The sequence below is a fragment of the Hylobates moloch genome, unplaced genomic scaffold, assembly GCF_009828535.3.
Source record: "Hylobates moloch isolate HMO894 unplaced genomic scaffold, HMol_V3 SCAFFOLD_5, whole genome shotgun sequence".
Classification (NCBI taxonomy): Eukaryota; Metazoa; Chordata; class Mammalia; order Primates; family Hylobatidae; genus Hylobates; species Hylobates moloch.
The window spans coordinates 141,797,957-141,824,470 of NW_026652280.1; the positions used below are offsets into that span (position 1 = coordinate 141,797,957).

Here is a 26,514-nt window from a genome sequence, read left to right on the forward strand (position 1 = left end):
TAAGTTGGGGACCATTTGTATCAAATATAGAACCATGGAATTTAGAATAGGAAAGTGTTACGCCCTAAAATTTTTATTTCATTGTATCCTTTTTGAATAATTAGATTTAGGAAACTTTTTTCCCTCTTATTATACTGTATACTTCTTCTATTTTTCCCTTTCCTATGGTGCTGAATTGTACTAAGTACTTTAAAATCTCCATTTTAATTTATTTATATAGGATCCTGCTGGCCACTTTCATCAAGTATGGTATGATAACCCTCAGAGTATTTCTTTAAAGGCAACATATATACAAAACTATGGCTTGCGGGGCATTGGCATGTGGAATGCAAACTGTCTTGACTACTCTGGAGATGCTGTAGCCAAACAGCAAACTGAAGAAATGTGGGAAGTCTTAAAGCCAAAGCTGTTACAGAGATGAACATCTTTTGTCAAACCATTAAGATTTAGAAAAATGATCTGTATAAACATCTGGTTTCTTGCATTTTTGTTATGTTGCTATATACTTTAATTATTGGTATACTAAAAAAAAAGAATAAATAAATGTTTTGATTGTTTGAACTTGAAAAATACACATGAATGTCCTCAGTATCCAGGAACATAAAGACAAGAAGCAAGTCAACTTACCTATTAAATATTCCTCTATTAGATGTTTCAACACTATAATTTAATTGGGAAAAATTGCTTTCAGAATTTTATTATGCCATATTTCCCTTCATTATAGTAAAATATATGCTTACAAATCAATGCTGATTTTTAAAATATGTATAATCTGAAGTGGAAATTGTTTGCTTAGAGTTTTTAAAAACCTAGTCTTTGAAAAGCAGTTTGTGCTATACTTTTCCCGCAACCCTTCAATAAATGTTAAATTTAAAACCGACAGTGCAGAGTCTCCTCTTTAGGTTCATCAAACTGATGAAAATAATTTTTCTGCTTCCTGACTCCATAGAGTGTTTATGTTCTCTGAGGTACTTGAACTAAACCTTTGGACAGTGAGTGAGAATTAAAAAGAATCCAGAAGATTAAATGTATTCACAAAATACAAGAATGTAACTGTAACATTTTGAATTGGTAAGTTAGAACTACCTAATATTTTCCAACTACATTATTTTTATGAGGTTCATTTGTAAAATTTTTAATAATAGGAATAACTTGCAACTGAACTTGATTCTGTTCACTGTCACACTTCTAATTATTCATATTTCTTCATTTATGGACATATATAATTTATTTCTTGGCTAACTTGCTTTACATGGTTAAATTTTTCTTTCTACATCGCAATGTATCTTTTTTATTTTTATTTTTTGTAGAGACAGGGTCTTGCTATGTTGTCTAGATGGGTCTCCAACTCCTGGGCTCAAGCATTCCTCCTGCCTTGGCTTCCCAAAGAGCTGGGATTACAGGCATGAGCTGCATTGTACTTTTAGTGATCTAAAGACACTGATTAGCTTCTCAACTAATTCTCTTTCTAAAAGATCAATTTTATACAAATAATTTTTATAAATGTAATAAAATGTTTTCTTTCTCCAGGGAATTAAGAACAACATTGTGCTGCCCTTATTAGTTCCTAATTACAGATTAAAAATCTGTGTCTTTGAACTCTAGATTTACATAAATCCTGGCTTCCCTGCACATTTTGCCCCTCTAAATTGGAATACATGATGATTGAACCATCTGTTATGAGAATATTACATTTCCTATTTACACAATTGTTTGTGACAGAGTAAAATCAACCATTTTCATAATATATGTTGGATCACTGTTGTCTTCATATTTCTAAAGTAAATGAATTAAAAAATTTAAATTCTTAGATGCTTATCTCTATCATAGCTCAGAATGCAAGTTCAATACCCCCTATTCTTTTATATTTCCAGATTTCTTTTAATTAAGATATAATGAACAAATTAAGTTAAATGAAGTCTGTATTTTCATGCAAACATATTAGTATTCATTAATACACATTTATTCTTTGCAAATAGATTTCATAGTTATATTAGCTCTTAAATTATTAAATTATTAAATCAATTATTAAATTATTGAATTATTAAATTATTATTAAATTATTAAAAATGAAAATTATAAAATTAGCACTGTAAAATAATATGTAAAAGACTTGGAATGTTAAAAATAACCAGTCATCATTTTGCTTTTTATTACTTCTAATATTTCCTGAAACATTTTGTAATACCCACATGGAGAGTGCAGAAAGAGAAACCTTGTGCTTTATATAAAACATTGCCAAGGAGAATAATGGTTAAACAAATCTGTTCAAATACATATTTAAACTTTTTTACAAATAAAAGTTTTAAATTAACATACCTAATTGAGATTGTAGAGATGTATTATTTTTTTTTTCTGTGCCAGTTCAGTTTTCAATGTTCGTAAATCTGAAACTGCTTGTTTTCTCATCTGTAAAAAGAATTACTTTTCAAAGATGAACTTCATCATACCCTTCTAAAAGTACATCATAATTGTCATGTAAACAGGGTTTTTGTAACCGCTTTAACTCTTCTCTCATTTGGCTTCAGTGCTTTCACTCCCACTGGATTACTACAGTAAATATGTAGATTATGAATGCCGTTTAATAAGCATGGTTATCTACTGGCGAGATATGCTATAAGATAACCTTGTTTGTGAGTAGATAGGGACAATACAATTGAACTGTACTAAAAACTAGAGTGAGAAAGAATTTTATGTTTTGCTTAAACTTCAAAACCTGTTGTTCTCAATGTGTAAAGAAAATAGTGAAAACAACAAGAAAACAAAATACAAAAAAACCCTTAATTCCTAGCCCTTAGGAACTGAATAGATATTTCAGAAATATAGTGTTTACTCTGTGGCAAGCACTCTTCTAAGTGTATTAGTCTCTTATTTTTTTTTTCAAAAATTTTACAGAATCAGATACTAGTATTTATCCCCATTTTACAGTTGAAATGGAGACCTTTAGAGGCTAAGTAACTTGCTCAAGATAAAAAACTAGTAAGTGCAGCGGGTACAGCCAGGATTCAAACTCAGACTACCTGGTACTAGAGCCCTTACTATTCCAAGTGTTGTCTGTGGACAGCAGCATTAGCATCAGTTGGGAGCTTGTTAGATAGGAAGAATCTCAGGCTGCACCCAGACCTACTGAGTCAGATCCTGCATTTTAAAACAGGATCCTCAGATGATATCATATTGAACTTTGAGAAGCACTACTTATGCTATACTATCTTGAATAAATATGGTTGCAAGAGACTCAGGCTAGGTTTTTTTTGTCCCTTAGTTCTGAATCTTATAGGTAGTGCTGTTTTGGGGAGATCATTCAGAAATCAATAAAACTTCTTATATAATGTCTGTTACGTGTCAATCAGGCACTATGGTTAAATATAGGATTTTTCTCCCCAGCCTATAAGCTGAAAACTTTGTTCTCTTTTTTTCCTCTTATTCCACTTGTCCTTACCGTTTTTGTATGAACAATTCTAATTTGGGTTCAAACCATGAGTGACATTTGTAATGTTAAAATATACAAAGATTATAAGTAATGCGCATGCTTTCCAGAAGAAAACAGCATGAGGGGAGTCACAATCCAAGCCTCTGGGGGCATTTTTATTACTCCTTTCTGCCTACCCAATTATTAAGTGTGCAAGTTTACATATTGGCTTTATCTCCATATATTGAATAGACACAGTTTTCCTTCATTGAACAAATTATTTTTTGAGTGCATATTTAACTGATATTTTGTTAAAAATTAACCTCTGCTCTTTTCCTTTTCTATTTTAAGTTTTAAGCTTCTTAGTGCCAAACCAGGGCTTATTTAGCCTCGAGAATGCTGCTTGTAAAAAGAATATAGAACTGCACTGTCCAGTATAGTAGAAGCCAGTTGCCATATGTAACTACTAAACTTAAATTAACTAAAATTAAATAAAATTTAAAATTCAGTTCCTCAGTCACACAAACTACATTTCAAGTGCTCAATATCAATAGGTGGCTAGTGGCTACCAATCTAACAGTGCAGGCATAGAACGTTTCTATCATCACATAAGTTCTATTGGACAGTACTAATTCTATTTTTTTATTTTGAAATTTTATTTATTTTTATTTTTATCTGAAATCCAGGACAGTACTTATTTTCTTTTTTCTTCTTAAAAATTTTTAAAAAGAGCTAATTCTAGAATGGAGTCATTATTCTGTGTCATAAAGCTGTTTCTGATAAAGAAATGAGAGCATTCATATAATTATCGTTCTCATTTTCCTGCCTTGCCATGGGTACTTGTGTGAAAATGTATAATCTTCTTCTGTTTTCTGTTCAACAAAAAAGCTTTTTAATACATCTGTACTTCACAGATAATTTCTATGATGTAATTAGTTGTACACAGTTCTCACCAAATAGAGCATGCCCAGAAGCCTCTACTAAGCATCTGCTATACAAAAGGTCCCATGGGAGAAACTGAGGCATAGTCTCTGCCCGGAAGGAAACTTAACATCTAGTAGAAGACACATTATTCATATTTAAATAATAGAATACATATGAAAATAACCAGAAAAAATGAAATGATTACCCATGAAAGATTAAATGTCGGTTCAGAGGAGAGGTCAGTGGTTTATCAGACTTAATAATTCTAATACAGGAAAACTACCTAAAATTTTTTTTTTGAGAATATATTGACGCACAGGTTCCTTTTCCTTTAATTTTACTAAATTTTACTTTGGCTTTATTATATCATGCATCTTTTCACAGGTTTAGTTTTTCTTCTTGCATTTTTTTTTCACCCATGCTCTTTATTGTTAAGGTAACAATTTTAATACAATCAATCCTGGCTACCCTTATTATTGACACCCAAAGTTAAAACACCAAAATATTTTATTTCAAGATAAATGTTATAATAATCTGATTAGGAAAAATGTAAATTACCTTAACTTCTACTATGAGTTTCATTTTGTCAGTATTCAGTTTTCTCTTAAGCTGGTCAATTGCATGCTGTACCTCAGTGATCTGGATTATCAGGTAATTCTGTGTGGATAGATAGACATTTATTTTGTATAACATATAAACATTTTTATTTTTAACTGCCTTGTGAACATAAACTATGAAATGATAAATATCAAAAGAGTAAATCATGAAAATAACCTGTTCCATAAAGGAAACTAAATTGCTTTGGAGAAATTACTATTTGTTTCTGTTGATTTCTTGCATTTTAGGGAACACTTTCTCTAAAGTTACCATTAAATTAGCACCATAAAAACCAACAACTATTACTATGAAAGGAATACTATGAAAGGAATAATACCTTAGTTATTAGCAAGACTTTGGAAAATGGCATAATGCTTTAGCAGCTGAATCAGATTAGAATTATTTTAAAATACTTAATATTATATGATACGATATTTTATATGCAAAAACTCATTTAATACAAGAAAACCTATTTAAAATAAGAAGACTTCTTGGTTTTGTCCAGAAAAGTTTATGAGTTATAGTGGTCCTCTCTAAAGAAGTTATTTAAGAGTTTTAAACTGGCTTTGTGAAAAAATTCTTATATTGAACTGATTAAACAGTAAGATAAAGTATAAGCTATGCTAAAAAAAATTACCAACTACTGTGGACAAACCATTACTTGAGCCTATTTGGATTTTATATTAAATTTATTTAAAATAGTAAACTTTTAATATTTCATCTTGTCTAAAGTTAAATCCTTACTTTTAATCATAGTTAACATATTTTAAAGTCACTTTTGGATAAGTGGGATTGATCCAACCCAAATTAAATTGTTAAATGCCCTCTTGAATTTTTTTGTCTGTTATTTAATTATATGGTGGAATTAATAATAAAATAAACTTCATGTCTCTGATTCAAGGCTGTCTCAAAAAAAAAGAACTGATCAAAATTTCATAATTTCTTTAAATTCCTGGGTGTTATAAGCCCTCCCGCCACCATCACCAAATAACAGGACTATAGCAGACACTGTTTGTCCCCTGCCCTACTTCATCAGGTATTTGCCTCTTTCCCAAAGAGTCAGGAAATGGACCCTGTCCCAGGTACAGAGGTAAATCCTAATTAGTCTAAGTCAGTCAGCATATAGCATTCCTTGGCAACTATTTCTCATCCAGGGGTAGGCCTAGTTGATCCCTTACCTAGGATAAAGGGAAAGATTTATATATTCCATGATTCAGAGAGAGGTTTCTCCCTGTTTGGGGATATAAAGCCCTACTTGCCATTGACCACTCTATTGCTACCATTAGAAAAAGCAGTCTTACAATGAAATTAACACTGAAAATAATAGAAAGGAAATATCAGACCCCCTTAAAGGCAACATTAAGCTGTTGACTGTATCTCCTCAGCAATCCTCCTCCTATTACATAAGGTCATGAGTTTTTTTATTGTTTTAAGCAAGTTTAAGTCAAAGTTAGCCCAATGCATCTTGTGATACTACTAGCACTTATAAAGCATGTGTTTTGAACAGAACTTCTCTAATGGATGGGGGACACATGTAGTAATACCTTGGAGTCTGTGATGTTTGCCAGATTCTTTGGTCTCATCTTGATCTCCCTGGCTTCAAGCTGCATGAGCAGTTTTTTATAGTAGAGTTCCAAATCTTCTCTAAGTTTTGTTAAAACCTCCTCCATTGATGCTGTGACTTTCTTTGTTTCCAAGTATTTTTTCTTCCAACCATCATAGGCTATTAAAAAAAAAAAAAAAAAGCAAAGCAAAGGCTTTCATTTGAGTATTAAAGGATTCAACTTTTCATCCTGGAAAGGACCCTAGGGCTAATGTCAATTTAAACCATTTTCCTCTTTCTCTCCTCTTCTCCTTTTTTTATATACTGAGGTCATTAGACCTGAGGAAGAAATGTTTTTTGGACAATAAGAGAACTTGTGTAGAAATATAGTAATATATATATATTTTATAGTAATATACATTACTATAAAAGGAATATATCTAAAAGTAATACATTTAATAGTAATATATATTATAAAAGCAATATATATACTTGTTATATATAGTAATCTATGACATATAAAACAATATAACATATATACTTATATATAACTATAAAAGTAATATATATATGTTACTTTTTCCCATTATTATGGAAAACTAATCCAAAATTAATCATTAGAAATTAAACACTACCAGTTTAACAAATTGCATTGACACCAATGAGATTCTAAATACAAACTTAATAGGAACACAAACTATATGCCAGTATACCAGAATCTGTTTAGTTTCTTTCTTTTAGATTGTCATAGAAACAAAAATCTCAAATTTAAAAATTCTACTTTATAAGGTGATTTAATTAAAATTATATAGGTATATGGAACTTTAGCTCAAGATTTTGGCTATTTATCTCATGCTCTATTATCCAATCCCTTAGCAACTTCTACCGGTGTTACTGCCAAAAATACTTCTAGCATCTAGCACGTTCCACCTTCTTCAATGCTATGTCCTTAGTCAATATCATCTTTTACCAAGCAGTCTGCATTCTCTTTCTAATTGGTCTGTCTGCTTTCATTCTTGCCCCTGTACAGGGTATTCTATACAGCAGTCATTCTGATCTTTCTAAAATATTTTTAAAAATCATATAAATCCCTAGCTCAAAATCCTCTAGTGGCTTCCTACCTTGCTTAGAAAAAATCCAAAATCTTTGATTTGGCCCATCTATTCCTTGCTGACCTTTCTGATTTTATCACCGTCTACATTCCTCCTTACATAGTGTTTCAGCAGCACTGGTCTTATTTCAGGCCCTTAATACCACAGGTCATTCTTATTTCTTGACCTTGATATTTAGTGTTCCCTTTGTGCCTGCCTCCCTATTAATCAAATCTTAATCTTCTCAGAGATACTTTCTCTGAAAATTCTACCTAAAGCATCTCTTCCCTGCCTCATCACTCTTTACTATGCTCTTTTTAATTGAATTCTCAGCTCTGATCAAAGCTGATATTGTCTTACTTATTTATTTTCTGTCTCTTCCCATAGGGAAGCAAGCTCCTTATGGGCATGGCCATGTCTGTCTTGTTCACTGCTGTATCCTCAGCATTTAAAACAGTGCCCAGCACACAGTAGGCTCAATAAATATTTTATGGCCAATACATACCTTTTATCTTGAAATATTCCTGTTGAAATAGGAAGTGATGGATCACTTCCATTTCATAAACAGAAAGGGTGAGGCACAAAGAGGGGAAGTAACTTGTCTAAGTAAAAGGTAGATCTGGTGTTACAATCCTGGTCCTGTGATTTTCAGTCCATTGTTCAAATCTGTCTGATAAAATTGCTTTTTTAACACTACAACAAGGCTGACTCATTGCCACCACTTTCAGAATAACACATTGTAAGGCAGAATCTTGAGAAATATCTCCTGACATTGTCTATAATCTTCAGTGAGTTCTAGTGCTGAAACGATTTTGCTGTAAATTGAGAATCCTAAAACCACTTAATTCCATAGATATCTCTTATCCTTATAATCCTCAAACACAATCCAAAACGGAGGCCTCTCAAATCATTTAGCAACTCTCAAGTCACCATCATGTACTGTCTTCATCCTGCCTCATCAGTCCACCAGTCCTAACAACACTGTTTCTAATTGTACTGCAAAAAAACTTACTTAACTTCCCTCATTCATTCACTTTTAAAAGCAAGGCACACACACACACATATCAAAAAATTAAGTACAGAAGAGTCCAAGGGACTCAAAGTAGGCTTCTACAGTAAGTGATATATAAGGTGATCTTGAATGACTAATAGGAAATAGGCAGGTAAACTGGGAAGAGGGTACCTCAAGGTAAGAGGAGAAGTAGATGGCAGAGGGAAAAGCATGCCCGAAGACGTAGAACCAAGAAGCATACTTCAGATCCTAGCATATCCAACACTTTTCCTGGAAGCCTCTCTTGATCTCTTCCATCTAATTTAGGTGTTCTTCCTTTGTATTCCTATCCATAGAACTTTGTAATTCCTTTATCATAGTTTTCATCAAGTTTGTTTTTTTTTTTTTTTTTTTTTTTGAGGCAGAGTCTTGCTTTGTCACCCATGCTGGAGTGCAGTGGCACAATCTCAGCTCACTGCAACTTCCGCCTCTGGGTTCAAGCCATTCTCCTGCCTTAGCCTCTGCAGTCACTGGGACTACAGGTGCCCACCACCACACCCGGCTAGGCTAATTTTTGTATTTTTAGTAGAGATGGGAGTTTCGCCATATTGGCCAGGCTGGTCTCAAACTCCTGACCTCAAATGATCCGCCTGCCTTGGCCTCCTCCCAGGTTCTGGGACTACAGGCATGAACCACTGCCCCGGCAAGGAGGTATCATTAATGCTTAGCTTGCTTATCATTTCCCCTCTGGACTGTAAGATCTATGTGGGCAGGGACGAGATTGTGTCTGTCTTAATAGTGTCTCCTAAGCCCCTAGAATAGTGGCCAGATTCAATAGGCATTTGATAAATGAATAGAAGAACTAATAAACAAGTTAATGAGTTTCAGTTATGAAAATATTTGAGTTTTAATTTTAAAACCCTATGTAAAGCATTTATTCTATAGAGTTGAATAATAATTTCATGTTTTCTATATTGAACTTAATCATGTACCACTTAAACTAAAATAGTAAAACAGTAAATATTAATTATAACTTTATTATTTATTCTAAAAGGATTAATTCTGTAAAACTTAAGTTTTCTTTATAGTGATAAAAGGTATGTAATAAACTTTACCATGATATTGTTTTAATTTGCTTTGTTCAAATAGCTTTTCAACTGTTTTTACTAGTTCTTCTCTATTTCTTTCCAGATACCTTCTTTCTTCCTTTACTTGTTTCATTTGTTTGATAATCTTCTCTCCTAAAGAGATTATAATTCATATTCGTCAATGTCTCAAAGCTGAAAGATGGCTCATATCCTAAAATATGGAGTGTAAAACTTAAAAATGTCTAAAGCAGCAAGAATAAATTTTATCCCAAACTGTTTTTCTTGCTACAGTATAGCATTTACCATGTGGAAAATGCAAAGGAGTCATTTCAGTTTCCAAGAGTGATATATAAGGGGATTTATAAAATAGTGTTTTTCTGCATTTCATATATGTGTAGAAACTAGGTAAAGCTCAAGCAGTTATTCTGATATTCTTTGGTTTAACTCTTTTGGTAAATTTATCTGGGATTCAAAATTATTGTACTTAAATCTTACATAGAAAATGTATATTTTAGAATATATAGATATATATTCTAAAATATAAAACATATATTTTTTTGAGATGGAGTCTTACTCTGTTGCCCAGGCTGGGGCGTAGTGGTGTGATACTGGCTCACTCCAACCTCCACCTCCTGGGTTCAAGCGATTCTCCTGCCTCAGCCTTCTAAGTAGCTAGGACTATAGGCACCTGCCAACACACCTAATTTTTTTTGTATTTTTAGTAGAGATGGGGTTTCACCATGTTGGCCAGGCTGGTCTTGAACTCCTGACCTTGTGATCCACCCACCTCAGCCTCCCAAAGTGTCAGATTACAGGCGTGAGCCACCATGCTTGGCCAGAATATATATTTTAAAATGAAATAATGTTGGTGACTAAACATATGTAGTAATAAATATAAAATTCCTGGGCTAGGTGCTGTGGCTCACGCCTGTAATCCCAGCACTTTGGGAGGCTGAGGTGGGTGGATCACTTGAGGCCAGGAGTTTGAGACCACCCTGGCCAACATGGTGAAATCCCGTCTCTACTAAAAATGCAAAAATTAGCCAGGCATGGTGGTGTACGCCTGTAATCCCAGCTACTCGGGAGGCTGAGGCTGGAGAATCCCTTTAACCCGAGAGGCGGAGGTTGCAGTGAGCTGAGAGTGCAGTGAGTGCCACTGCACTCTAGCCTGGGCAACAGAGTCAGACTCTGTCTAAAAAAAATAAAAATAAAAATAAAATTCCTATAATTTAACTTTTTTATTGTAGTAGAACATATTATATAACAAAATGTAACATTTAAACTATTTTTAAATGTACAGTTCAGTGGCACAACATTCACATTGTTGTGAAACCATCACCACCACCCATCTCCAGAACTTATTTATCTTCTCAAACTGAAACTCTATACCGATTAAACAGTAACTCCCCATTAACATTATTTACTTTACCCCACAGAATCATCTGTACTTAACGATTGCGCTATACTTACTTTCGGTTTGTAATAAAGATATATCAGTTATTCCTGAAGAAAGAACAGGTTGACAAGGAAGTGAAGGGTAATCTGGTAGGGTGATGTACTCTTTTTCACCTATCTGTAAGCAAACATGAAAATGAGTAAGATCGGCTAGACTGTCACATTCTTTTTTCACTTGCCCATAGGTATTTGATAATGCAAACCAGAAATGCATTCTTTTTACTTAGTGGTGATGAACTCCAAATTTTGTATTTATAGCTGCAGATTCTCTCCCATATTCCGGTCTCTGTATTCTATTACTTGGACATTATATACAAGTACTTCAAACTTAAAATAAAAAAAAAAACCTGTTATTTTTCTTTCTAAACATGATTTCCTTCCAAGATTTCTGGTCTCAGTTGCCTGTTATGATAACTTTAAATATTTTCTAAGATGCCTATTAATATTTTTTTCATCTTGAGTCAATTTTGATTATATTTGCTTAGAAAATTGGTAGTTCTGTCACATGTCAAAATTTTAGCAGATAATTTTACATTTTATTCTACCATATCTTATCTCCTCTGTGTTTGTGTTCCTATTGCCTTCATCTTTCCTAATTTTTGTGTTTCTATCTGATATGATTTGGATCTGTGTTCCCGTCCAAATATTATGTCAAATTGTAATCCCCAAGTGTTGGAAGTGGGGCCTGGTGGGAGGTGATTGTATCATGGAGGCAGATTTCCCCATTGATACTGTTCTCCTGATAGTGAGTTTGTTCTTGTGAGATCTGATCATTTAAAAAGTGTGTGGCACCTCCCCCACCCCTTCCTCCTGCTCCAGCCTTGCTCCCCCTTTGCCTTCCACCGTGATTGAAAGCTCCCTGAGGCCTCCCCAGAAGCAGATGATGCCATGCTTCCCGTACAGCCTGCAGAACCATGAGCCAATTAAACCTCTTTTCTTTATAAATTACCCAGTCTCAGGTATTTTTTTATAGCAGTGTGAGAACAGACTAATATCTACCCTTTTCTGATAAATTACCTCAAGCCTTACCATGTTGATGTTTCTCCTACTATCATTTTATCAATCTTGAATTGTTTTCCATTATGCTTTGGTACCTCATTAGTTTTCACTTTTATCTTCATCAAGCTCTCACTTCTATTTTGTTTGTCTTACAGTTAGTCCCCGTTATCTGTAGTTTCACTTTCTGTGCTTTCAGTTACCCACGGTACAATACAATAAGATATTTTTAGAGAGAGAGAGGCCACATTCACATAACTTTTATTATAGTATATTGTTATAATTGTTCTATTTTATTATTAGTTATTGTTTTTGTTGTTTACTGTGCCTACTTTCTAAAGTAAACTTTGTCATAGGTATATATGTACAGGAAAAAACACAGTATATATAATATATATAGGGTTGAGTTCTATCTGTGTTTTCAGGCATCCATGGGGGGTCTTGGAACGATAGAATAATACAGAGTACTGTATTATTTTTCTAGCTTATTTATTTTGTTATGTTATAAAGTCGAGTTTCCACAGGATAATGGCAGCCACCTAAATTAGAATTGCTCCACAAATCTTCCACACTACCATAAAAAAAGCCAAATAAAACCACCCAAATTTATGCCTACAACATAATTTGGGCACAGAATCCTTTACATATAAGTGAGGAAATAAAGACTACTAGATCAGAGTGTGGTCAGGAGCCCACATCTGAGCAGAGAGTCAGATATGGACTATGTGTCAGCACTGTACATAAATAATAGGAAACACCAATCACAAGTTAGCCTGGAAAGAGAGGGCTCTACCTGAAGTGGAAAAATAGAGCAAAGAAAAAAAACCTGGTAGATTCTATGAGGAATTCAAAAGAAAGGATTTGAAAAACACAGGGAGTCAGAGGCAGTAATCATGGGAAGACATAGCTTCTGGGAGAGAAGAAAATGCTTTGGAAGGGAGAGATTCCTTGGGAGCCAGTTTGGTAAGAAAAAAGAAGAAAATGGCCAAGATAAGAGCTCCGCTGAACTAAGCTAGTGGGAAAGAATCCAAAGAAAACATACCCATTTCCCCCAAAAGACCCCATTTACTTAACAAAAGAAACATATATAACTGCATTTCTTGGGAGGCCAAGGCAGGCAGATCACCTGAGGTCGGGTGTTCAAGACCAGCCTGGCCAACATGGTGAAACCCCGTCTCTACTAAAAACTTAGCCGGGTGTGGTGTCACATGCCTGTAATCCCAGCTACTCGGGAGGCAGAAGAATTGCTTGAACCTGGGAGGCGGAGGTTGCAGGGAGCTGTGATTGTGCCATTGCAGTCTAGCCTAGGCGAGAGAGCGAGACTCCATCTCAAAAAAAATTAAAATTAAAATAAAAAAACCAAAAAACAAAAAACTGCATTTCATTACAGCAGCAGAAGAGGGTGCTCCTGATTTAAGAAACACAGTAAGCCACCAAAACAACACTCCCTGTTCCTCTGTAAGAACACCTGTTATTACTGATAATGGAAAAATCCAACGCAAATAAACATGAACATCTATAAAATAATCTAGCACTCACGCAGTTACTTATGAAGAAAACCTCAAAACTGAGGAGTAAAATCAAAACAAACATGCCATGAAGCAAAGAAAAACTTCACAATGCTCCCAACATAGATTAAATATAATTAAGCATTTGCAGATATTAATGAACACTATAAAACAGAAATTTTAAAATTTGTAATAAAAATGGAGAATAGGAAGGTGTGAAATGAAAATTGGCCAAACTCAAGAAATAAAGAAAAAGAAATTGTCTCAGAAATGAATAAATTAGCAGGTGTTCCAAGATGGAACATATATGACCAAAAATATAGTAAGAAAAACATAGAATAGAAATAAAAGGAGCCAAGAAAGTGAAACATAATGAAAAGAGTAAAATGGATCAGAATGAAAGTGGCAGATATAAAGGTAAAGAAGATCTAAGATAAGACTAATTGTTGCCCCTAAAAGAAAAGAAAACAAAACAAAACAATGAAACAGATCTATTTAAAATTATAATTTTAGAAAACATTTGAAATAAAACAATTTCTGATTTTTGATTTTCATATTGAAAGGGCCCCCTGTGTACCTAGAAAAATCTGACCTACAATTCTCAACTGAGATATAGCCTGCTAAAACTATTACACATTAAAGGAATTCTCTGACCTTCCAGGCAAAAATACTCAAGTCAGTTTACAAAGAAAAGAAAATCCGGCTGGCATCACACTTCTAAATAGTAACATATAAAGCAAGACATCAGTGGTTCAACGTTTACAAGAAACTCAAGGGAAATAAGCCAAGGATTTTATAGCCAGTCACGCTATTCTTCAAGTAGTAAAGTATGAAGGCTCTAGAGCAGGAATTAGCACAGTTTTTCTGTAAAGGGCCAGAGAGTAAATAAATATGTGTGGGCCACATATAGTTTCTGTCATATATTCCTCTTTTTTTCAACTCTTTAAAAACATAAAACACATTCCTAGCTCACAGGCCTTACTAAGCATGATACAGACCTTAGTCTACCCATCCTTGCTCTAGAGAAAGTTTTAAATGTGCAAGAACTAAGGGAATACTGGGCTCAGGATCTTTTCCTAGTATAGGTTGAGCTTCATCCAACCAAGAAATCACTGAAAAATCTTCTGCAAAATAATAGGCAGTTAAGTGTTGAACATATTTAATTATAGTTCTGAGACTAAAACAAAAGTGAGGGGATAAGACTAAGTGAATAGTACAAAAAAAATTGTAAATCTCTCTACAAATTCCAAAAAATGTTATATCGTTTGACAAAGTAGAAATAACACAACTGAAAATAAACGAGAAGAAAAGGGAGGGAAGAAAGTGAAAGTAGAACAAGTTTTCTGATTGCCTCAAATATAACAAGGAGGAGTCAGAGCATAATTTTAGAGGTAGCAAATCAAAAGCAGAAGCATAAATTTTTAAAAAAGGAAAAAAGAGAGGCCAAAAATACTAGCTTAAGTGTATTATTATAAAGATAAATATTAGAACAAAAATACAAATCTTTCTAAATACCGAGATGAAAAAAACCCAAATAAATAGAAGACACACAGTAAATATAAAATAAAATGACAAATCTGAGACTAAACATATCAGTCATATCAATTGTATAAATGGACATAACTCATCTAACTAAATAAAAAAGACTTTCAGACTAGCTTACAAAGCAAAACCCAACTCTAGGCTGTACATAAGAGATACATCTAAAACAAAGTGACTCAGAAAGGCAGATAAAAAGGAGGGGAGTCGAGAATGGGAATATATCAAATAAATGCAAACAAAAAGAAAGCAGAGTATTTTGACATGCAGTAAGGAACAATTCAGGCCAAAAAGGCATTAAATGAGCCTAAGAAAGATGCTTCATAATGCAAAAGTAATAATATTCACATAAGAACAACTTTGTGCCAAATAACATAGAAACACATAAAGCAGAAACCACAGGAGGTGTAAGCATAAATAGTAACACAGTAATAAAAGGAGATTCTAACATACCACTCTCAGTCTGAGACGTAGAGAATGTGGAAAAAATTAAGAATATGGAATACTTAATGTATTCAGCAAGGTAAACCATAGACAAGCCACGAAGTAGAGGAAGATATTTGCAACACACATAAACATCAAAGGACTGTCTTCCAGAGCATATTAAAAACTCCTACTAACCAGAAATAAATGGCAGCCAACCCAATAGAAATACTTAAACAGGTAATCCCCCCCCACAAAATGGTTATCAAAATGGGATCCATAAAATATAAGGGTAACCAGGGAAATCAAAAAATTCAAACCACAGTTAAATAGCATTAAGCATCCACCAGAGTGCAAAACATCTTGAAGTGTGAAGACAGTATGTATTACTGAGAATGTAGAGTAACAGGAAATGTCTTGGATTCCTAGTGGGAGCGTAAATTTGTATAATCATTTTGGAATACATTTTGGCATTATTTAAGTTATAGATAGGCATTTTCCAGCAATTCTACACATAAGTATATATTCCTCTCTTGTTTGTGTGTGCTGTTTATAATAGGTAAAATTTGGAAACAAAAGTATCCAGCAACAATATAACAACAATTATTTGCTGAAGATGGTATGCCTTTGCTCCCAAACCCAAGGGCTTAGAGCTGTGATTCTCCTACCAGGGCTTGTACAGACTCCATTTAGCATTCCAATCTACTATACCTCAAGCATCACTGGATAATCTGGACAGACATTAAAACACTAGTGGGCTGGGTGCAGTGGCTCATGCCTATAATCCCAACACTTTGGGAGGCTGAGGAGGGCCGATTGCTTGAGTCCAGGAGTTGGAGACCAGCCTGGGCAACACGGAGAAACCCCAACTCTACAAAAAATACAAAAATTAGCTGGTTGTGGTGGCATGTGTCTGTAGTCTCAGGTACTCAGGAGGCTAAGGTGGGAGGATGGATTGAGTCTGGGAGGTCAAGGCTGCAGTGAGCTGTGAGCACTCCACTGCATTCCAGCCTGGGCAACAGAATGAGACCCTGTCTCAAATCAAAACCAAAACCAAAACCAAAAACCCCACAAGTGGCAGCATTGCTTGCAATCCCTCTGGGATCACCTTACAAGCCTTCTCTTGTTTAAGTCCCACTCAAAGTTGGCTTCTGATTCACTTGGTTTAAATAAAGAATAGAGCAGCACATCCTAATGCAGTAAATCTCTCTACGAATTCCAAAAAAGGTCCACAAAGTGCTTTGTCTCATTCTCAATGGTAGCTGGGGCAAGGGGATACGTCAACATGTTGCAGACCATGGAGCTCCCTGAAATTTCTCTGAATTGATAGACTCCTAAATTTTCTTGCAGCTTATCTCCTACCCCCTAAGAAACATACGTCTTACCTAAGGTATCTAGATTATTTGGTATTTCCTGTTTATCAGGTCCAAGGGGATCATGATATGGTCAAGTTGCCTATAAACTAGATGATGACAAGGAGCCAGAATTGACACAGCCCTTAGGCAAAACAGTGAAGGTCTACTGCTATTCCTATTTGCTACTTTTGGTTTTCTCTGCAAATTGGGATGAAGAAAAAAGCATTTTCCAGACTAAGAATGGCATAATAGGAGCATCAGACTGTAATAATTTGTTCTAATAAAGAGACGATGTAAGGAGTAGCAGCTACAATTGTCACCACTTGACACCAAGGCCCATTAATCTTCTGCACAGACCAACTAGGTGAGTTGAATGTGGCTATGATAGGAATAACCTTTTCTGCCATTTTCAAGTTTTGATCATGGCACAAAACCCGCAATTCCTCCAGGAGGTTGGTAATGCTTTGGTTTACTGTTTTGGTAATGAATAGGCCATTCCATCATATTTCACTTGGCCCTCTCTACTATAACTTTCCTTACTGCCCATGCTGCAAGCGTCAGAGAGGCAGTATGAGGATTCTGCCATTTGCTGAGTAAGTCCTTCAAAGTATGCATTCATGAATTAAGGGAATGACTACAGGGAGAATTTGCAAAGCCATTCAGCACACCAGAAGACTGATTTAGCCAAAACTTCACTTATTATCTGACCCCTCTAAACCTCCACCCTATTAGTGGAACATGGAGTTATTCAGGTCCCCCACGATCAGAATCACATCAAAGCCATTGCCATGAATCCTGAAAAGTATGGGTACCTCCCTTTCTCCATTGTAGTCATCTGGGTAAACAACCTCTCATCCCCTTAAGGAAGGTAAAGGAAATTTAGGAAGGTAAGGAAATTTAGTCCATACTTGTGGCTGAGTGACAGGGTTTTTCCTCAAGGATACCTGGCCTCCCCTTCACTCAATAAGTACTGGGTATGTAAACTGGCTAAGGTCTGGTAATTTAATAAGGGGATGTGAATCTTCATGTGGTTATTCAAGGTAGACATCTATTTGTGAAGACTAAAAATAATTTTTGGTTATACAGACTAATAGCTTACTGGTATGCTTATCCACTTCAGTCTCAGGAACATCGTGATTAGTCTTAGGGACACCTTGGCAATTAACTGTTGTCAAGGATTTCTTAATCATACATCCTTATCACCCTGGTACTGTTTTCTCTTATATAGTAAAATGCTGTAAATTGGCTTCTTCAGGGATACTGTCATCTCTAAGGAAATCAAGTAGGCTGGGCGTGGTGGCTCACGCCTATAATTTCAGCACTTTGGGAGGCCGATGCAGGTGGATCACGAGGTCAGGAGTCCAAGACCAGCCTGGCCAAGATGGCGAAACTCTGTCTCTACTAAAACTACAAAAATTAGCTGGGCACGGTGGCAGGTGCCTATAATCCCAGCTACTCGGGAGGCTGAGGCAGGAGAATCGCTTGAACCTGGGCGGCAGAGGTTGCAGTGAGCTGAGATGGCATCACTGCACTCCAGCCTGGGCAACAAAGTGAGACTCCGTCTAAAAAAAAAAAAAAAGGAGAAATCAAGTATAGTTCCATCTCCATTCCATGTGACACAAAACAGCCACTATAAGGTTTTTTAAAAGAATTCTGGGGTTGCCTTTCCAATATATTTCCCCAATGTCTCGTTAAAGAATTAAGTGGGCCGGGCGTGGTGACTCACGCCTGTAATCCTAGCTTTGGAAGGCCGAGGTGGGCAGATCACGAGGTCAGGAGATCAAGACCATCCTGGCTAACACAGTGAAACCCCGTCTCTACTAAAAATACAAAAAAATTAGCTGGGCGTGGTGGCGGGCACCTGTAGTCCCAACTACTCGGGAGGCTGAGGCAGGAGAATGGCGTGAACTCGGGAGGCGGAGCTTGCAGTGAGCGGACATAGCGCCACTGCACTCCAGCCTGGGTGACAGAGCGAGACTCCATCCCCCCAAAAAAAAGTGGATATAAATCTTCTCTTAACATTTTTATATCCCAAAATCTTTGGATTTCTTGCTCTACTTTTTAACAAGAAATTCTTGGCATTCTAAATTTACTCAGTACGAACCACCATATTGTCCAGGTTTCTGTCAGCCTCACTCAATTTAGCAAAATGTTTTTTACCAGTCACAGTTGCTGGCGCTAGCACATTAAATCCAGAATCTCTGATAAGTGTATCCATATTATTAAACTTGAGCCAATTTAAAGTTATATTCTTTCATTCTTGCTCTGAATCTATTCCCAATAATATTTTTCTAAGTTTCTACTAGCACAAATTAACAAAATATTGCAGTTCTTTTGCAATAACCAGTCTGAGATTCTCATTTGTAAAAGTTGTTGGCCCATATCACACTTTCTGTACCAAATACTGAATCAGTTCAGTGCAGGTTTAAGCATGAAGAAATATAATAAAGGAAATTAAGTGTATCAGAAAGACTGGAGGAGCAGGTTCGAGATCTGGTCTCCTAAAATGATGTTTCCATTAGTGAAGTTATCATTGTTGAGGCCATCACCAGAACTACGCTGAAAGCAAGAAGCCATCATTATTATTGCCATTACAGCTTCTCACACTCAGGAAGCTGGAGGAAAAAACACTTAATTCATAACAAAAATAGAAAGAGTAAAACTATTGGTTTTCACAGATGACATGAATATGTATGTAGAAAGTCCTGAAGAATCTGCAAAAAAAACCTGATAGAACTAATTGAATTTAGCAAAATCTCAATAGATGAGTTCAATGTATAAAAATCAATTACATTTCTATAAACTAGCAACAATTCAAAAATAAACATTTTAAAATACCATTCTATAGAAGCTTCAAAAATACCAAATATCTAAAAATAAATGTAATATTAAAAGATATAAGAGCAACACACTAAAAGCACAGACACTGCTGAAAGAAACTAGTGACATAAATAGAGAAATATACTGTGTTCATAGATTAGAAGATTCAGTATAGTTAGGATATAAGTTTTCCTCCCAAATTGATTGACAGATTTACGGTGATTTCACTCAAAATTCCAGTAGTCTTTTGGTAAGAAATTGACAAGCTGATTCTAAAATTTATATTAAAACACAAAGAATCTAGAATCACCAAAATGATCTTGAAAAAAAATTGACTTGGAAATCTTATGCTATCTGATAACAATAACTACTATAAACCCTCAGTAATGAAGATAATGTGGTATTGGCATAAGGATAAAAAAAAATCATTGAGCAGAAAGGGAGGTTAGAAGTTGTCCTAGATCTTACAGAGTCAACTGACTTTTGAATAATGCAACAGGAAAAATAAGTGTTAACAAATGGTGTAGGAGGTGGGTATCTGAGGATCTCAACTGAACCACAACCACAACCTCATTCTGTACATAAAATTTTGAGATTCGTGGTTCTCTTCAAATTACCTCTGTTTAACAAAAATTGTCACTGAGAGTGCAAGAGAAAGGAGGTCTTGATTGTTTGAGGAGAAGGTATGACACAGTTGTCCAGAAGAATAGTAATGGACCAAGAAAATGTAGTATATTTGTTGGCAGAATTAAACACTCATTTGAAGCTTGTGGTTTATTAACTATGGTTGGAATTTTGTCCAATGAGTATGAAAGACATAACCGTGGAAAAATTAATGTAACTTTCTGTGTTTTAGTTTTCTCATCTGAAAATAAGGATAATAGTACCTCCACAAATAGTTGTTGAATTAAATGAATTAACATACATAAAGCATTTAGAACAGTGATTTGCTCAATAAATGCTATCTAATTGGTTGTTGCTATGTTATTAGTAGTATTATTTAGGTAGGTAGTTATTAAAATGGTTAAGACTATGAATTCTGAAGCCAGTCTACATTATTTAGGATCTAAGCCCAGCTCTAGTACTTACTAACTATATGTATGACCTAGGAAAGACATGGAACCTCTCTGTGCCTCAGTTTCCTCATCTGTAAAACAGATGATAACCATAACCTACCTCATGGAGTTTCCTTTATGGGGATTAAATGAGTCAGTATGTGTAAAATACTTAGAATGGTGCCTGGTAGTTGATACTCATTGATAGCTATTATTAAAATTAGTATTGTTATCATTCTTAAGACTGTCCTAAATTCGTCCTGCAAATATGTGCAAAATTCTCCTTGTCTTTCCATCATTTCTTGAGAATAAACTGGTGACGTGAATAGTGTTCATTAACTCGTTTAAACCAGTGCAATTCAAATTAGGTAACATATCCAAGGTCACACAGCTAGTAACTATAACATAAGCAATTTACTACTATACTTCTTCTTAACACACTATATAATTCTGTTCTAAAGAGATAAGTTAATCAAGTACAGGTATTAATATAATAAATTACAAATTAGCTATGAAAGCTGCTAGTTAAGTGTAGTTTGATGTACCTTTAAAACGAGTAATAAATTTTGAGAAGATAATCCAAAAAGGTGTCGGTGGATAACTTTTCCCCCTTCTCATTTGGACATATTGTTACCTTATTTATAAAAACAGAAAAATTGGACTACTATTGATTATATTGATATTAGAAATATGTTTCTGGAAAACTTAGACATTTTAATCTGCAGTTTCAGTTTAATCTTAGTAAAAATATTACAATGTTGCAATACTATGTTTAAACAAAAAATTTAAAATAGTACCTGATTGTCCTGTCTTCTACTGATAGCTGTATCATCTTCATTTTCCCAAAGACACTGACTTAAAGGAAATGACAGGTTTGAAAGTCATTAAAACATGATCCCATGAATATTAACTTTTCATATTTTATGTATTTTATTTGATGCTCTGTAAACACAAATATTGAAAATTTTCAAAGTCAGCCTGAGACCATTATCATATGTTCTTTCAGACTCATTAGTAATCTGTGTAAAGCTACATTTAGTATGAGTAATAAAATCAGATTTTATTATATTATAGCTAAATTCTGGTTCAATATCTACAGCAAGATAAAATTACTTGAAATTTTAGAAACATATTTGTTTATTGTTCTTTTGTGAATAACTGTTTATAAAAACCCTTATCCTAATTTCAAAAGACTGTGTAAAACTCTTGTCTAAGTACTATAATTTTGAATGAAATGATACCAGTGTGAAAATCAAGCATATTGATTAGTTTACCTATAACCAAGAACTTAAGAGAGGCAGGATAATTAGTTCTAATGAAGGGAAACAAAGACAGAAATTTTTCTGTCATCAAGTTGTCCCAATGATAAAAGTACTACAATAGAAATAAATGTAAGTTATGAATTATCCCTCATTATCTTGGAGAGGAATGTTAGCAAAAAACAGTAAAGATCTGAATCAAGGTAATTTTAATTAAAATATCACTAATTTCACTCATATCTTTAAGTAGAAGTCTTTATAACAGTACTCTGAATATCTTACTCTTTTTCTTATTGCTTAGATTATGGCATGTGGAATCAGCATCTATACTAATTACCTTTTTTTGGTGCCAAAGCAATCATTATTTGAATCTTCCAATGATCTTGGCAACTCAGAACTTCCAATTTGATTTTTTGCAATTTGGCTTTTTTCTGCAGTGGCTTTTCCCCCAGCTGATGTTGACAGTCATCCATGGCAAATAAAGTTCAGAATGTTAAGAAAATAGTAAAATACACTTTTGTTTTTATACATATACACTATAATCTTATTCTAGATTTCAGAATCCCCATGAACTTTCCTATATAGATATGTCAACAGTTTCCAAAGTGAATTTAATGAAATATTACTTTATGTGAAAAGAAAATTATTTGGTTAATTCAGCTTGGAAAATGTTGAATTAAGCAACATCAAACAGCAACACAATCCCCTACACACACATTCACTATTCACTCCTATTAAAGGGTTTGTCTGTCTCCATGTACAACTAAATCTGCAAGAGGGGGTAGGTAAGTTGGGGGTTTCCTGAAATTTAATTGTCTTTTTTTTTTTTTTTTTTTTTTTGAGATAGAGACTTGCTCTGTTGCCCAGGCTGGAGTGCAGTGGTGCAATCTCGGTTCACTGCAGCCTCCAACTCCCAGGTTCAAGCAATTCTCCTGCCTCAGCCTCCCAAGTAGCTGGGATTACAGGCATGTGCCACCACGCCCAGTGAATTTTTGTATTTTTAGTATAGACAGGGTTTCACCAGGTTGGCAAGGCTCGTCTTGAACTCCTGACCTCAGGTGATATGCCCGCCTTGGCCTCCCAAAGTATTGAAATTACAGGCATAAGCCACTGCATTGGCCTTAATTGTCTTTACAAACTGTTTGCCAAAGCAGTTTTTGAAACCGTGCTCTGAGGAACCTTCTCTGGAAAATGCTGGTATGAATACAGAACATAAAATGTCAATTTTTATTTCACATACATTTTCATTGATAAAATCTCCCTTCATTTTAACAGAATTTCTCAATATAGGAAAACTACACAGTCTATCTTTGAAATATTAACACTAATGTTCTACATGGTCTGTATAAACAAAAGATCCATGAACCTGGCAGTATTAATGCAGATTTTTTTCCCTTGGAGAAATCAATTTTTTTAATTCAGAAAAGAATAAGTGAGCCAAATTGATATTTGAAAAGTCATTTTACAAGAGTTGTTGCTGGGCATGGTGGCTCATGCCTGTAAACCCAGCACTGTGGGAGGCTGGGCAGGAGGATATCTTGAGCCCAGTAGTTCAAGACCAGCCTGGGCAGCATCTCTACAAAAATAAAATAAATTAGCCAGGCATGGTGGTGCATGCCTGTGTTCCCAGCTACTTGGGAGACTGGGGTGGGAGGATGTCTTGATCCTGGAAGGTCAAAGCTGTAGTGAGCCATGATCACACCACTGCTCTCCAGCCTGGGCATCAGAGCAAGACCCTGTCTCAAAAAAAAAAAAAAATACTGCCAAAATATTGTGCAACCTGGAGCCCATATTGGTTTTTGTTTGGCTGCTACAATTTATTTCCCACCTGGCATTGAAACTGTCATTTAAGAACAACAAACAGAGGCTCGGTATGGCGGCTCACGTCTGTAATCCCAGGTCTTTGGGAGGCCGAGGCGGGTGGATCATTTGAGGTCAGGAGTTTGAGATCAGCCTGGCCAACATGGTAAGACGTTGTCTCTACTAAAAATACAAAAATTAGCCAGGTGTGGTGGCACGCACCTGTAATCCCAGTTACTTGGGAGGCTGAGGCAGGAGAATAGCTTGAATCCAGGAGGCAGACACTTCAGTGAGCCAAGGTTGTGCCACTGCCTCTCTCCAGCCTGGGCTGGAGACAGACCCTGTCTCAAACAAAACAAAACAAAACAAAACAAAAAAACAGATTGTCTAAAAGATCTATATAATGCAAAATGAATAAAAAATGGACGTACCAGCTGTGTAAAAGCTAATAGTAAACTACAACTCCCCCTACCCACCCATAAAAAGAAACAATAATGTAGAACTCAGTGTTTTGAGAACTCCAACAAATATATGTTTAAAATATGATAGAGTCACAGAAAAGGGAGTGATAATTGTGAAATTAAGTTTTGAACTATGAGCTGTTTGGTGGCAAAGAAGGGAGTAGGAGGAATTTAAGCAAAGAATACGGTATGTGCAAGGAGCAGAATACTAATAATGTGTGGGGCATTTTTATCCATAATGAAAAGTTCAGTATGACTCTAGCACAGTGTTATAAAGCATGGGCTTCAGTCAAACACAAAAGAGCTCAAGTCCTGGCATGGCCATAACATGTATGACTTTAGGTAAGTTATTTCTCTAACTTCTCTTTCCTTATCTCTAAAATTGCATAATGCATGTAAAGCACCTTGCACACTGTCCAATCCTGAGAAGTTTCTTGACTTTAAGTTCTGATTTATATCCCATTGCCATTTTCCTAGTCCCTAAGTCTATTTTCCATCTTGTCACCTAGGCTGTTTTTCTAGAACTAAAATCCAATCATGCCAAGTTAAAAACTTCAGATTGCTTCCCATTACCTACTAAACTCTTCAGCTTTGTAAGCAAGGCTCTTGTAGTTCAAGTCGCTACCTACCTCTCCAGAAGTACCAGTTTATAGTACTTCTCTCCCTCCCTTTCCTAACCTCATACTATTAAATAGTAGTATTACTACTAATAATAATAGATAAAAATTACTGAACTAACCCCAACATTAAGTAAATCCTGAAAGCTTCATTTATATCACGATCTATGAGAAGGAGGCCTTCTGGACATAGGCAGTAAACAATCTGCATGGCCATACACTGTAGCCCTGGATTTGAAGAGTTCTCTATGCCATCTTAAGAAGCTTAGGCTCGGCCAGGCGTGGTGGCTCATGCCTGTAATCCTAGCACTTTGGGAGGCCGAGGTGGGTGGACTGCCTGTCCCAGGCGGGCAGATTGACCGAGCTCAGGAGTTTGAGACCAGCCTGGGCAACACAGTAAAACCCCATCTCTGCTAAAACACAAAAAAATTAGCCGGGTGTGGCAGCCCAGCTACTCGGGAGGCTGAGGCAGGAGAATCGCTTGAACCCAAGAGGCGGAAGTTGCGGTGAGGCGAGATTGTGCCACTGCACTCCAGCCTGGCTGACAGAGCCAGACTCGGTCTCCAAAAAAAATTGAAAAAAAAAAAAAAAAAAAAGGAGTTTAGGCTTCAGCCGGGCGCAGTCGCTCACACCTGTAATCCCAACACTTTGGGAGGCCGAGGCAGGTGGATCACCTGAGGTCAGGAGTTTGAGATCAGCCTAGCCAATATGGAGAAGCCCCGTCTCTACTAAACATAACAAAAATTAGCTGGGTGTGGTGGCAGGCACCTGTAATCCCAGCTTTCGTGAGGCTGAGGCAGGAGAATTGCTGGAACCTGGGAGGCGGAGGTTGCAGTGAGCCGAGATCGCATCACTGCACTGCAGCCTGGCAACAGAGTGAGACTCCGTCTCAAAAAAAACAAAAACAAAAAACAAAAAACAAATTACCAGCATTCTCCCCACACTTTATTATTTATTATAAATTTATTCTCTAAAATGTCACATTTCAGAAGGGATAGCATCTGTTATCATTTTTGTACCATTACAGTTACTAAGAACACAGTAATTGATTACATATTATTTACTCATTGATATGTGAAGACAGTTATTAATTTTCAACAAATATTTATTCAGGACTGTGGTCTAGGCACTGTATTTGACTCTGAGTAAGCAGCAATAAATCCTTGTCCTCAAAGAGTTTATAATATTTATAAAAATTTTTAAAAACTGGATTTCCCAACAAAATGACAAACCACAGAAGAAATAAAAGTTCAAACCAAAACTATCGAAAAGAATTACTTATATTTGTTGGTGTGGTGATTTACAGATACAAAGCAGTTTCACATATGATATCCAATTTTGAACCTCACAATAAAGAATAATAATACTGAATGGGAAATCACCCTGCCAGATATATAAAAAATATTAATGTCAGTACTAGTTCAGAAAATGGATAAATAGAAAGTGGTCATGTATGTATAAGAATATACATATGTATATATATATATATATATAGTGTGGTAAAGGTGCCATTTGAAATCAGTGGGGAGGGAATGAATGATATTTTGGGATAACTGGAAATGCATTTGGAAGAAATCTATACT

General features: G+C 35.4%; 2 protein-coding genes across 5 annotated transcripts in view; one reads left to right on the plus strand and one right to left on the minus strand.

Annotated features, from left to right (window-relative positions):
* The window catches only part of CTBS (chitobiase), a 28,410-nt gene extending 18,597 nt beyond the window's left edge, over positions 1-9,813 (plus strand). The window contains exon 8 of one of the 4 annotated variants that reach the window (XR_004248360.2): positions 221-352. Coding sequence is in view for 3 of the 4 variants with exons in the window: in XM_032155487.2 (XP_032011378.1) it covers positions 221-421 (201 nt within the window). In the remaining variant the exon portion in view is untranslated. Of the gene's footprint in view, positions 1-220; positions 5,944-9,746 lie in introns of those variants that run through there. The other 3 variants (XM_032155488.2, XM_032155487.2, XM_032155486.2) reach the window with 3 other exon arrangements.
* Positions 1-26,514, minus strand: part of SPATA1 (spermatogenesis associated 1) — a 63,002-nt gene that overhangs the window by 11,277 nt on the left and 25,211 nt on the right. Inside the window, exons 7-13 of the mRNA XM_058439631.1 lie at positions 22,391-22,505; positions 21,592-21,649; positions 11,114-11,216; positions 9,671-9,796; positions 6,475-6,653; positions 4,892-4,990; positions 2,320-2,409 (exon numbers count right to left, since the gene is read on the minus strand). Of these exons, the coding sequence (XP_058295614.1) occupies positions 2,320-2,409; positions 4,892-4,990; positions 6,475-6,653; positions 9,671-9,796; positions 11,114-11,216; positions 21,592-21,649; positions 22,391-22,505 (770 nt within the window). The remainder of the gene's footprint in view (positions 1-2,319; positions 2,410-4,891; positions 4,991-6,474; positions 6,654-9,670; positions 9,797-11,113; positions 11,217-21,591; positions 21,650-22,390; positions 22,506-26,514) is intronic.